The sequence below is a fragment of the Choloepus didactylus genome, chromosome 23, assembly GCF_015220235.1.
Source record: "Choloepus didactylus isolate mChoDid1 chromosome 23, mChoDid1.pri, whole genome shotgun sequence".
Lineage (NCBI taxonomy): Eukaryota > Metazoa > Chordata > Mammalia > Pilosa > Megalonychidae > Choloepus > Choloepus didactylus.
Genome location: NC_051329.1, coordinates 13,419,142 through 13,431,707, shown reverse-complemented (window position 1 = coordinate 13,431,707; position 12,566 = coordinate 13,419,142). Strand labels below are relative to the sequence as shown.

Here is a 12,566-nt window from a genome sequence, read left to right as displayed (position 1 = left end):
CATACCGCTGTGCATCCATCACAATTAATTTTTCTTCCAATTTTTAGAGCATTTTCATTACTCCAGAAAAGAAATAAAGACAAAAAAGAAAACTCAGTTCCTCTCCTGCTCCTAACCACCCCCCTCAATCATTGACTCATAATATTGGTATAGTACGTTTGTTACTGTGGATGAAAGAATGTTAAGATACTGTTAACTATAGGTACAGTTTACAATAGGTATGTTCTTTTCCCTTTATACCCCTCTATTATTCGCTTCTAGTTATAGTGTCATACATTTGTTCTAGTTCATGAAAGAGATTTCTAATATTTGTACAGTTAATCACAGACTTTGTCCACCACGAGATTCACTGTTTTATACATTCCCATCTTTTAACCTCCAACTTTCCTTCTGGTGACATACGTGACTCTGAGCTTCCCCTTTCCACCACCTTCACACACCTTTCAGCCCTGTTAGTCTCACAATAACATGCTACCATCACCTCTGTCCACTTCCGAACACTTAGGTTCACCCTAGTTGAACATTTCACTCTTAATAAGCAACTGCTCCCCATTCTTTAGCCTCGTTCTACATCCTGGTAACTTATATTTCATGTCTATGAGTTTACATATTACAATTAGTTCATATCAGTGAGACCCTGCAATATTTGTCCTTATGTGTCTGACTTATTTCACTCAACATAGTGCCCTCAAGATTTCTTCATCAACCTGTTTTTTTTTAAGACAGTTTTGTTCACCCACCATACTTTCTGTCCTAAGTAAACAATCAAAGGTTCCCTGTATACTTACATATTTATGTATTCACCACCATCACCGCTATCTACATAAGGACATCTCCATTTCTTCCACAGAGGAGGAAGAGTCAAAGAAGGTAGAGAAACAAGAGGAAAAGAAAAGGAAAGAGAAAAAAAAATGACAGCTAAAAAGCAATGGAAGGAAAGATAGAATTAAATTAAAGTAGAATACAAGAGTCAGACAACATCACCAATGCCAACAGTCCCATACCCCTCCCTTATATCTCTCTCTTATAGGCATTTAGTTTTGGTATATTGCCTTTGTTACATTAAAGGAAGCATAATACAAAGTTTCTGTTAATAAACAGACCACCACCCTATTTTTAACACCTTGCAAGGTTGACATTCATTTGTTCTCCCTCATGTAAAAACATTTGTGCATTTTATCACAATTGTTGAGCACTCTAGGTTTCACTGAGTTATACAGTCCCAATCTTTATCTTTCGTCTTTCCTTCTGGTGTCCCACATGCTCCTAACCTTCCTCTTTCAAACATATTCACAGTCATCTTTGTTCAGTGTACTTACATTGCTGTGCTACCATCACCCAAAACTGTGTTCCAAACCTCTCACTCCTGTCTTTTCCTATTTGTTTGTAGTGCTCCCTTTAGTATTTCCTGTAGCACAGGTATCTTGTTTACAAACTCTCTCATTGTCTGTTTGTCAGAGAATATTTTAAACTCTCCCTCATATTTGAAGGACAGTTTTGCCGGATATAGGATTCTTGGTTGTTTTTCTCTTTCAGTATCTTGAATATATCACCCCACTTCCTTCTTGCCTCCGTGGTTTCTGCTGAGAAATCCGCACATAGTCTTATCAAGCTTCCTTTGTGTGTGATGGATTGCTTTTCTTTTGCTGCTTTCAGGATTCTCTCTTTGTCTTTGACATCTGATAATCTGATTATTAAGTGTCTTGGCGTAGGCCTATTCAGATCTATTCTGTTTGGGGTATGCTGCACTTCTTGGATTTGTAATTTTATGACTTTCGTAAGAGATGGGAAATTTTCATTGATTATTTCCTCTATTATTGCTTCTGCCCCTTTTCCCTTCTCTTCTCCTTCTGGGACACACATACCACGTATGTTGGTGCATTGCATGTTGTCATTCAATTCCCTGAGACGTTGCTCATATTTTTCTATTCTTTTCTCTATCCTTCTGCGTGTAGGCTTTCAGATGCCTTGTTCTCCAGTTCTTGAGTGTTTTCTTCTGCCTCTTGAGATCTGCTGTTGTGTGTCTCCATTGTGTTTTTCATCTCTTGTGTTGTACCTTTCATTTCCATAGCTTTTGCCAATTATTTTTTCAAACTTTCGATTTCTACCTTACGTTCACCCAGTGTTTTCTTTATAGCCTTCATCTCTTTTGTTATATCTTCCCTGAACTCGTTGATTTGTGTTTTTTTTTTTTGTTTGATTTAGCATATCTCTTTGGAAATCTGTAATAGATTTTTCATTAAAGTGAAACAGTATCTCAACTGTGTCTTGATTGAGGTGTAAGTTTGTTCCTTTGACTGGGCCGTATCTTCAGTTTTCCTAGTATAGACTGTAGTTTTCTGTTATCTAGGCATCTGGTGTCCTTGGTTATCCCAGTCACATTTTCACAGACCAGAATGGTTTCAGGAACCAGAATGGGGTTATATTCAGGGTGTATCTTAGAGGAATGACGGACTTTTCTGTGAGGTTTCCAGTTGCTGTGCTTTTCCTAACATGCCCAACAGGTGGCGCCTTGTCAGCCTGTTGCTCCCGACTGGTGTAAGGAGATGGCTTCAGTTTCTGTTTTGGCTGTTTTCCCCCAGGCTCTGGGGTCTGTTTCTGAAGTGAAAGCTGGGCCCCACCTCCTTACTCCTAGGGATTTATCATTTGCATTTGAATTGTCTCTCTGTCTCTGTTATCTGCACTCCTGTCTGGGTCAGAGCTCTGCGAACTGAAAATGGCTGCGGCTCTCTCTCCTGAGCCCCTGAGGTTGAGAGAGAGAAAAAGGGACAGAAAGCCCCCTTTTGGAGCCAGTACACGGCCCCCCAGTTTGACTCATCGGCCAGAGGTAACACCTGGTCTTCTGGGCTCCCCCTCCCAGTACAGATGACCTTCTTTAAGGTCAGGTGTCACTAAAAGCCTCTGTCTGCTTGTTGGGGGTTTGTAGCTTGTATCTAGCAGTCCACATTTGTTAATTAAAACCCCAGTTGGAGCTCAGCTGAGCTATACTCGCCAGCTGGGAGACTGCTGCTAGTTTCTACCACAGTGAGGTTTTGCAGCAAAGCCTGCCGTGGGGTGGGGTGGGGGCTCCTGGTACGGGTCTGCAGCTTTTACTTACAGATTCTGTGCTGTGATCTCAGGCATTCCTCCCAGTCCAGGGTGGTGTACGAAGTGTGGGCAGTCACGGCTGTCCCCCAGCAGTTATTCCAGATTATTTACTGCTTGTTCCTGGTTGTTTATTAATTGTTCCAGGGGACTGACTGAAATCCACTCTTCTCTATGCCACCATCTTGCCCCTCTCAGATCCATCACTCTCAATTTTAAACAATTATCATAACCCAAAAGCACCCCAAAGCTCTTATGAGCCCCTGGTTATTTATCCTTAGAATTAGTGTGGTACTGGTAAGGTATTCCTATTAAATATAGTCTGTAATATGCAATAGGTAATTTTTCCCATATACCATTGTGTTGTTAACTCTGTACCAGTATCATACCTTAGAAGTAGATCATGCAAGCACTTATTTATATTTGTACTGGTGATCTATGGGCTACATACCTTTAAACAACCCCTTTTGATGTTTGCCTTCAATGTGGCACTGATACCTATAATCCTATTAATGAACCATCATCACATTCTCGTACCCTTAAGTTCACCCTCATTAACATGTCTGTACATATTAGGTTATCATTCCCCCTTCACTTGTTTCTGTCTATCTCTAGGTCCCCTATATTCTACATTATAAGACCCTGATTTTACATTGTTCAGGGAGTTTACATTAGTGGTGACATACAATATCTCTCCTTTTGTGTCTGGCTTATTTCCACGTTGTCATATGTTTCAGGACCTCATTCCTTCTTACTGCTGCACAGTATTCATAGGTGTGTACCACATTTTGTTTATCCACTTGTCTGTTGAAGGACACTTGGATTTGCCAAACTGTCTTCCACAGCAGCCGTACCATTACATGTTCACACCAGCAGTGAATAAGAGTTGCACATCCCCTCCAGCATTTATTGTTCCCTGTTTGTTTAATGGCAGTCATTCTTATTGGTGTGAGATGATATCTCATTGTGGTTTTCATTTGCATTTCCCTAATAGCTACTGAAAATGAACATTTTTTCATGTGTTTCTTAGCCATTTGTATTTCTTCTTTGGAAAAATGTCTTTTCATATCTTTTGCCTGTTTCATATTTGAGCTGTTTGTACTTTTCTCATTGAGTTGTAGGATTTCTTTATATATGCAAGATATCAGTCTCTTAACAGCTATTTGGTTTCCAAATATTTTCTCCCATTGAGTTGGCTGCCTCTACACCTTTTTGACAAAGTCCTTTGAGGCACAGTAGCTTTTGATTTTGAGGAGTTCCCATCTATCTATTTTTTCTTTCATTGCTTGTGTTTTGGGTGTAAGGTCTAAGAACCTACCTCCTATTACCAGATCTTGAAGATGTTTCCCTACGTTATCTTCTAGGAGGTTTACGGTACTGTCTCTTATATTGAGATCTTTGATCCACTTTGAGTTAATTTTTGTGTAGGGTGTGAGGTAGGGTTCCTTTTTCATTCTTTTAGATATGGATATCCAGTTCTCCCAGCCCCATTTGTTGAAGAGACTCTTCTGTCACAGTTCAGTGGATTTGGGGACCTTATCAAAAATCAGTCAACCATGTATCTGGAAGTCTATTTCCCAACTCTCAATTCAATTCCATTGATCAATATGTCTATCTTTGTGCTAGTACCACGCTGTTTTGACCATTGTGGCATTATAGTAGGCTTTAAAGTCAAGAAGGTTAAGTCCTCCCACTTTGTTCTTTTTTAGAATGTTTTTGGCAATTCGTGTATCCCTTTTCCTTCTAAATAAATCTGATAACTAGCTTTTCTAAGTCTGCCAGTTAGGTTGTTGGAATTTTGATTGGAATTGCATTGAATCTGTAGATCAGTTTGGGTAGGATTAACATCTTAACATTTAGCCTTCCTGGGCATGAGCATGGAATATCTTTACACCTATTTAGGTCCTCTTTGATTTATTTTAGTAAAGTTTTATAATTTTTGTGTGTAGAGGTCTTTTATTTCCTTGGTTAAGTTTGTTCCTAGGAACTAGATTTTTTTAGTTGCTATTGTGAATGGAACTTTTTTCTTGAGTGTCACTTCAGTTAGGTGATTTCTAGTGTATAGGAACGTTACTGACTTTGGTGCATTAATCTTGTATCGTGCCACTTTGGTGAATTTGTTTATTAGCTCAAGTAGCTTTGTTGTCGATTTCTTGGGATTTTCCAAATATAAGATCATATATCATCTGCAAATAATGACAGTTTTACTTCTTCCTTTCCAATTTGGATGCCTTTCGTTTCTTTATCTTGCCAGATTGCTCTGGCTAGCACTTCTAGCACAATGTTGAATTATAGTGGTGACATGGGGCATCCTTGTTTTGTTCCTGATCTTAGAGGGAAGGCTTTCATAGTACTTACCATTGAGTACTATGCTGGCTGTGGGTTTTTCATATATGTCCTTTATCATGTGCAGGAAGTTTCCTTCTATTCCTACCTTTTGAAGTGATTATCAAAAAAGGATGCTGGATTTTGTCGAATGCTTTCTGTTTGATTTGTTAATGTGTTGTATTACCTTGATTGATTTTCTTGTGTTGAAACACCCTTACATGCCAAGAGTGAACCCCACTTAGTTGTGGTGTATGATTCTTCTACTGTCTTTGGATTTGATTTGTGAGTATTTTGTTGAGAATTTTTACATCTATTCTCATTAGGGAGATTGGCCTGTAGTTTTCCTTTCTTGTAGTATCTTTATCTGGTTGTGGTATTTGAGTGATGTTCGCATCATAAAATGAGTTAGGTAGTATTCCTTTTTCTTCAAATTTTTTTTTAAGGAGTTTTAGCATGAATGGTCTCAGTTCTTTTTGGAAAGATTGGTAAAATTCCTCTGTGAAGCCATCCGACCCTGGGCTTTTATTTCTAAGAAGCTTTTTGATGACTGATGGTATCTCTTTACTTGTAATTGGTTTGTTGATGTCTTCTATTTCTTCTTGGGTCTGTCTAGATTGTCCATGTGTTTCCAGGAAATTATCCATTTCCTCTAAGTTTTATATTTTGTTGGCGTGCAGTTGTTCCTAGTATCCTCTTATGATTTTTTTTAATTTCTGTGGGATCCACGATAATGTCCCCCCTCTTATTTCTGATTTTGTTAATTTGGGTCTTCTGTCTCTTTGATTTTGTCAGTCTAGCTAAGGGTTTGTCTGTCTTGTTGATCTTCTCAAAGAACCAACTTCTGATTTTATTTATTCTCTGTATCTCATTAATTTCTGCTTAAATCATTGTTATTTCTTTTTTTCTACTTGTTTTAGGGTTAGTTTGCTGATTATTCTCTAGCTTCTTCAGTTGTTCAGTTAGGTCTTTGGTTTTAGCTCTTTCTTCCTTTTTAATATATACATTTTGAGCTATACATTTTCCCCTCAGCACTACCTTCACTGCATCGCTTCAGTTTTGATAAGTTGTGTTCTCATTTTCATTTGTCTTTAGATATTTACTGATTTCTCTTGTAATTTCTTTCTTGACCAACTGATTGTTTAGGAGTGTGTTGTTTAACCTCCACATATTTGTAAATGTTCTGGGTTTTGGTAGTTATTGCTTTCTAGTTGCATTCTGTTATGGTCAGAGAATGTGCTTTGAATAATTTCAATCTTTTTAAATTAATTGAGGCTTATTTTGTGCCCCAGCATATTATCTATCCTGGAGAACATTCCATGAGTGCTAGAAAAGAATGTATATCCTGGTAATTTGGGACATAACGCTCTCTATATATCTGTTAAGTCTAATTCATTTATCACGTTGTTTAGGTTCTCAATTTCCTTATTGGTTTGGCTGTTCTATCTATAAAACAAATCTCTGTTGTGTGTCTCTAATATATTTTTAATTTGATCAACAGTATCTTTTATTTCCTTAAGATCTGCTATTTTTTTATTTAATCTTACAAAGTCTTCTTTATGTTCTTCTGTAGTCTTCTTGGTGTCCTTTATGCCTTTAGCCAACCCATTCAAGTTGTTTTGGAGATTTGTGTGTACTTCTTTGATTAATTACTCCAAGTTTTGTGTCTCCTCCAGCTTTTTAATTTGATTATTTGGCTTATCCATATCTTCTTGGGTCTTCATGTGCTTTGTGATTTTCTGTTGGCTTTGGGGCATTTGCTTATCTTGATAAGGTTATTTTTAGAAATGCAGATTATTTGAACATTTATATATATTTTTTTGGCAGAGCCACAGCTTGCTGCAGTGTACTTTTCCTGCCTTCCCAGCAGATGGCACACTTGAGCCACTTTTCACCTGTAAGCCAGCTTTCCCCCAACTTTGCCTTTGTGCTGGGCAGGATCCAAACCAGGTGGAAATCCAATCAGTGCACCAGTTCTCTGTGTGCACTGGGGACTGCCAGCCCTGTGGGTGCGGGGTGGGCCCTCTGCAGTTCGTCAGGGAGTCCACTTAAGGCACCATGGGTCTGGTGATTTCCAGGCTTCCGAGTGGATCACTCTTGGGCTGTGGAGCTCCGTGTCTCACCCTCCAGCTCAGACGTGCCCGCTCCCTGCCCACCGTGAGCCTGTGAGCCTCTGGGGTGTAGGAGGGGCTCCTGGTGCTTTCATGTGGCACCCTCACTTATTACTGCCTTTTTGCCTGTGCACACCATGGATTTTTGTGGACAGAGATTAAATATGGTCAGCACTGGTCCACTGCTGCCTCCCGGGTTCCCTCACAGGAGCTCCCTGCTGGATGGCTGAGGAGGATTATCTCCCCAGCTAATTGCTGAGATGGGTGCACGGGAGTGGAGAGCTGCTCCCTCCCCCACTTGGCGGCTGGCTTGCCACTGCCAGCCCCCTGGCACCGGTCCGGCTGAATAAACTCACCCCATCCTTTAAGATGCAGTTTCTCTGCTTGTTCATCCAGGTCCCCACCACATAGTGTAGAAGTCCGTCTCTGGACGCTGCCAACCTGAGACCGCTGCCAACCTGAGACCGCTGTCCTGGGTGTTCTCTGCCTTTTCTCTAGTTTCTTTCATGGGGAAGTTTGCTCTGTCTCCCCTATTCTGCCCTCTTCCTGCCATTCTTTTATTATTATAATTTGTAATTTAAAATATATGTTCACGTCATTTTATTTTTATGAAAACAAGAAACTGAAAACAACCTTTAAGCACCATCACCAGGAATGTGGTTCACAAAATGGTTTTTCATTGGGGGTGATTTTCACCCCTGGGGGACACTGGCAGCATCCGGAGACATTTTTGGTTGTTGAAACTGCTGGGGGAACCAATGATATTCCTGAAAACCCTAAAGAAAACCCAGGGCTCTATTTAAGACTATATAAAAGTTTTACTTACTATGTTTATTTTTCATAAACTTAGAAGCTCCAGATTGTTCCTATGCCAGATCAGCCCTGAAACTTAGAGGCACCCGTCTCTCCCAGAACATCAAAAATGATGTTTGAGCGAATGATCAAATGAGAGGGAGGAGTTGTAACAGAAGTTTGGATTCAACGAATGCTTATGATTGCTGAATCGTTATGTAAACATTTCTTTTTAGTTTCTAGTATATTAGAACAGCCAGAAGAAAATACCTGGAATTGTGGAACTGTAACCCATGCTATACTTTGAAATTTGCTCTAAAAGTACTTGTATGTAGACTATAAGGTGTCATTAGAAAGGATGTCCTGATATGGAAGATCCCAGAAATGTATTATCAAGTGATAAATGGAAGTTATCGAATAGTACGGCTAGAATTTCTTCCAAAAGATACACACACACACACACACACACACGGAATACACAGTGCAATAATGGTAGAGTGTGCAGGATTTCCCAATAGGCACCTAAAAATGAGGCAAAAAAATTTTTTGGAAGAATTTAATAATTTGACATTTGAAAAAAGAATCGAAGTAGTAGTGGGAAAAACAGAATTTTGTTGGATCTATTTCCACTTCTTTTGCAGTATTTTATTTTATTCATGTTCGGTTGCCTGGACATCCCAGTTGCCCTACTGGGGCGTTGAGTGGTGAAAATGGTTTCTCTGCTCTCTGTTTTTTAAAAAAAGTAAGAGTGATCTGGGCATTGGAGCCATGGACTGTTTTTGTTTTCTTGTTTAGACCCAGCATTTGCTAAAATTTCCTATGTTTTGCATGTGTGCATTTTTGAAAATGTTTTGAAATTACTCACATGTCCAGCAATAGGGAAATGATTAAGGAAACCTGGGCCCATCTCCAGCAGCAATTTCAGCTGATGTGTGTGATCTCCATGGAGTAACGTGGACAAATGTCTGTGCTTTAATGAGGAGCATAGAGTGTAAAAAGGTACTTAGGAAAAAAGATCATGCACAATGCCCTAAAAAGCTGATGACGAGTTTTCTGTATTATATTCATAATTATATTATTAATTTATTTTCCTATTTTTCTTCAAAGATTTTCCAAGTTGGTTGTGTTTATTAATAATGGAGAGAAGGACAAAACACTTTATAGTTCTTTCTGAGTTCAGAAACCTGCCCCATGTCTCGTTGTGGGGTTGCCTGCCTTCTTGCATTGGCTCTAAAGGGGGGAGATTTTTCTCCTTACAGAAAAACGTTCTGGAATTCCTGGCGCCTCTGAAACCAGTGGCCATTCGAATAGTGAGGAACACTCATGGGAACAAGACAGGTGAGGGCCAGGCTTTTCCAGGTGGGGTGGAGAGGGAAGGCTGGGGCAGGTGAACACAGCAGAGGTTCAAGGGCAGCCATTTCCTTTCCTGTTGGTGGTGCTTGGGTCTGTGGCTGTGGCTGGGACAGGGGCTCGCCTCTCGTCACCTGCCCCGGAAGCCTGCTCCGGAGTGACGTTGTTTTCTCCCATTTCCCTTCTCCCCGTTCCTCACGCCCAGCTTACACCTCTTATTCCGCTGTGCTCCCTGTCTGTTTAAACCGATCTTAGCGGGTCCTGGCCTGGTGGGGGGTCCCCTGCTCTCATGCGGCTCCAGCCGTCGGAAGGGGGACAGCCGTCGGAAGGGAGAGCAGGAAGGGCGCATGTGTGAGGCGTCAGGGCTGAGAGAAAGCCATGTTGGGGATCCCCGAGTGAGGGTGCGATGCTTGTGGGATCAGCAGGATGCTTCCGGTGGCAGAGCTGGTGAGGGGTGGGGCTGGCCGCAGGCCTGGGGGCCTCACTCGGATTGTGGTCTGCATCCTGGCTTAGGGCGTGCAGTCGGGGAGGGCCGTGGCCAGGCACAGAGCCATCCCCTGGCTGGTGGAGGGAGGGTGCCAGGGCAGGGCCCAAGGAGGCAGTGGGGGCTTGGAGGAGGCTTTTGCAGCCTCTGGGGGCTGGGCTGTGTCATGGGGGTGGGGTGGTTCATGGGGTTTATGGGGGTAGCTGAGGTGCCTGGATGTGGGTACAGAGGGGACCGTGGAGTCACAGGTGAGAATCTAAATAGCCACATGACAGGTGGAACTGCACGGGCTCAGCTAGGCCATGGCATTGCCCCGGTTAGCTGTGTGCCCTTGGGCCTGTCACTTCCTCCTCAGAAAAGTGGGGAGATGCTGCCTGCTCTGAGGCCCCATGGGGTCTGGGTCTAAGGGGGTCAAGGGCCCAGGGGCCTCCCGTGCCCTAGGAAAGACCTCCCCATGCCAGTCTCTGGCCCGTCGGGGCTTCAGGAGTCAAGGGGAGGGTGGTGGTCACCAGGACCCCTGTGGTGCCGAGCCAGGTCCCCACTCTGCCTCCCCAGGCCCCTTCCTGCAGGGGACACCAAGGAGCAGGCCGTGGTCAGGCAAAGGGGCCCCATGTTTGTGACTCCCAATCCAGCAGCTCCCTCCACAGACCCAGGCCCAGACTCTGAACGCTCCATGCCATGGAAACCGGGCTGGGCGTGGGAGGGAGTCCGGTTGTACATTGGGCATTTGGCAAACATTAGAGGTTCCCCCCACCCTGCTCCACTCCCCCAAATACCCAGCACGGTGCACGTGTGCCTGTGGGTCCCGCGGTCTCACCGCTCGTCACTGTCCCCTCTCAGGTTACGTCTTTGTGGATTTCAGCAGCGAAGAGGACGTGAAGAAGGCTCTGAAGTGCCACAGGGAGTACATGGGTGAGGGGCCCACGGGCCCTTCTCTGAGGGGTCACGGGTCGGTTCATCTGCACATCTGGCCCACACGTGTTTACTGAGGGTCCTCGGGTGTTCGGGGCGCTGGAGATATGGCGGAGAGCAGAACAGACCCAAATCCCAGCCCTCCCAGAGCTGCGTAGGCTAAACTGTAGTAGAGGGGGAGGCAGGCAGCCCCGTAAATAAGCCAGTACATACATCATCAAATAAACAAACCCCCGCTCCACACTGGACAAGCATCCAGTGGGCAAGGGCCACGGGAAGGGCCAGGATTGGAGGGGTGTATTTTTGTAGAGGACCATGTCTGTGCGGGCATCACTGTGATGGTAACATTTGAACAGAAACTAGAGGCAGCGAGCCCTGTGCTTAGTGGGGACGGGGCATTCTAGAGGGGGTGTAGCAAGGGCAGGCTCCCGGGGCAGAGAGAAGCCGCCCCTAGCATGGGCAAGCCTTCAGCTCTAGCTCCTGACCCTAGGGAAGGTCTGAGTTCTGTTAGGGAAGTGGGGTAGCCTAAGGGCCCCTGGCAGCAGGCCAGGCGGCAGGTATGTATCGAGCACCTTCTGTGTACACGTGGAAGAGATGGTGACCAGGCCCATGGGGCAATGCGTGTAAACAGTTGGTCCGCCGTGCAAGGGCAGCGGCTGCACGTGAGACCTTTCCCAGGAAAGAGCAGTGAGAAGGGCCAGGCCGGGAGCCAGGAAGCATCCTGGGATTTAGAGGACGTGTCCCTGTGGCCTGGGCAGACCTGGGCAGGTATCCCCGTGGGTTGCAGCTGAACTTGCAGGATGAGTGGCATCGGGGGAAAGGGCCTTCCGGTTAAGCCCTGGCATCGGCTTGGGCTGCTGTCCCAGTTAGCAGAAGCAGCGTCTTGGAAGGCAGCAGAGGAGAGGTAGGGATGGCTAACTAGCAGGTGCCGGCAAGTTCCGGGCAGCCCCCCCTCACGGAGCCCCGACTCCTCTTCCTGTGCAGGTGGACGCTACATCGAGGTGTTCAGAGAAAAGAGCGCCCCCACGGCCAAGGGGCCCCTGAAGAGCAGCGCCAAGCCCTGGCAAGGCCGGACTCTCGGGGAGAACGAAGAGGAAGAGGACCTGGCCGACTCCGGGCGGGTTTTCGTGCGGAATCTGCCCTACACCAGCACCGAGGAGGACCTGGAGAAGCTCTTCTCCAAGTTCGGTAGGGGCGCCACCTCTGGGCTCTCTGCCATGTACCCGTGGCATGGTGGGAGGCGAGGGCGGCTCCCGGCTCAGGCCCCCTGGGTCCCAGCCCCAGCCGCCTCCCTTAGCTCTCGAGTGAAACGGCTTCACCTCTCTTGCCTCCGTTTCCTCATCTATAAAACGGGGCTCCCTGCCCCCAAGCTGCTTTGAGGGTTTGGTGGCGTGACACACATAAGAGGGGAGCAGAGCAAGCACGAAAGGCATCGTGGGTGTGTTTTGTGGTCTGAACTCTTACTCTCTTAACTCAGAACCAAAGATATATGGATACGTCCTTTGGAG

At 44.5% G+C, this 12,566-nt stretch overlaps 1 protein-coding gene across 2 annotated transcripts in view; it reads left to right on the top strand.

Annotated features, from left to right (window-relative positions):
* The window catches only part of RBM19 (RNA binding motif protein 19), a 149,023-nt gene that overhangs the window by 10,803 nt on the left and 125,654 nt on the right, over positions 1-12,566 (top strand). For both annotated transcript variants that reach the window (XM_037816979.1, XM_037816980.1), the window contains exons 8-10: positions 9,572-9,650; positions 10,987-11,058; positions 12,043-12,246. In XM_037816979.1, the coding sequence (XP_037672907.1) occupies positions 9,572-9,650; positions 10,987-11,058; positions 12,043-12,246 (355 nt within the window). The remainder of the gene's footprint in view (positions 1-9,571; positions 9,651-10,986; positions 11,059-12,042; positions 12,247-12,566) is intronic.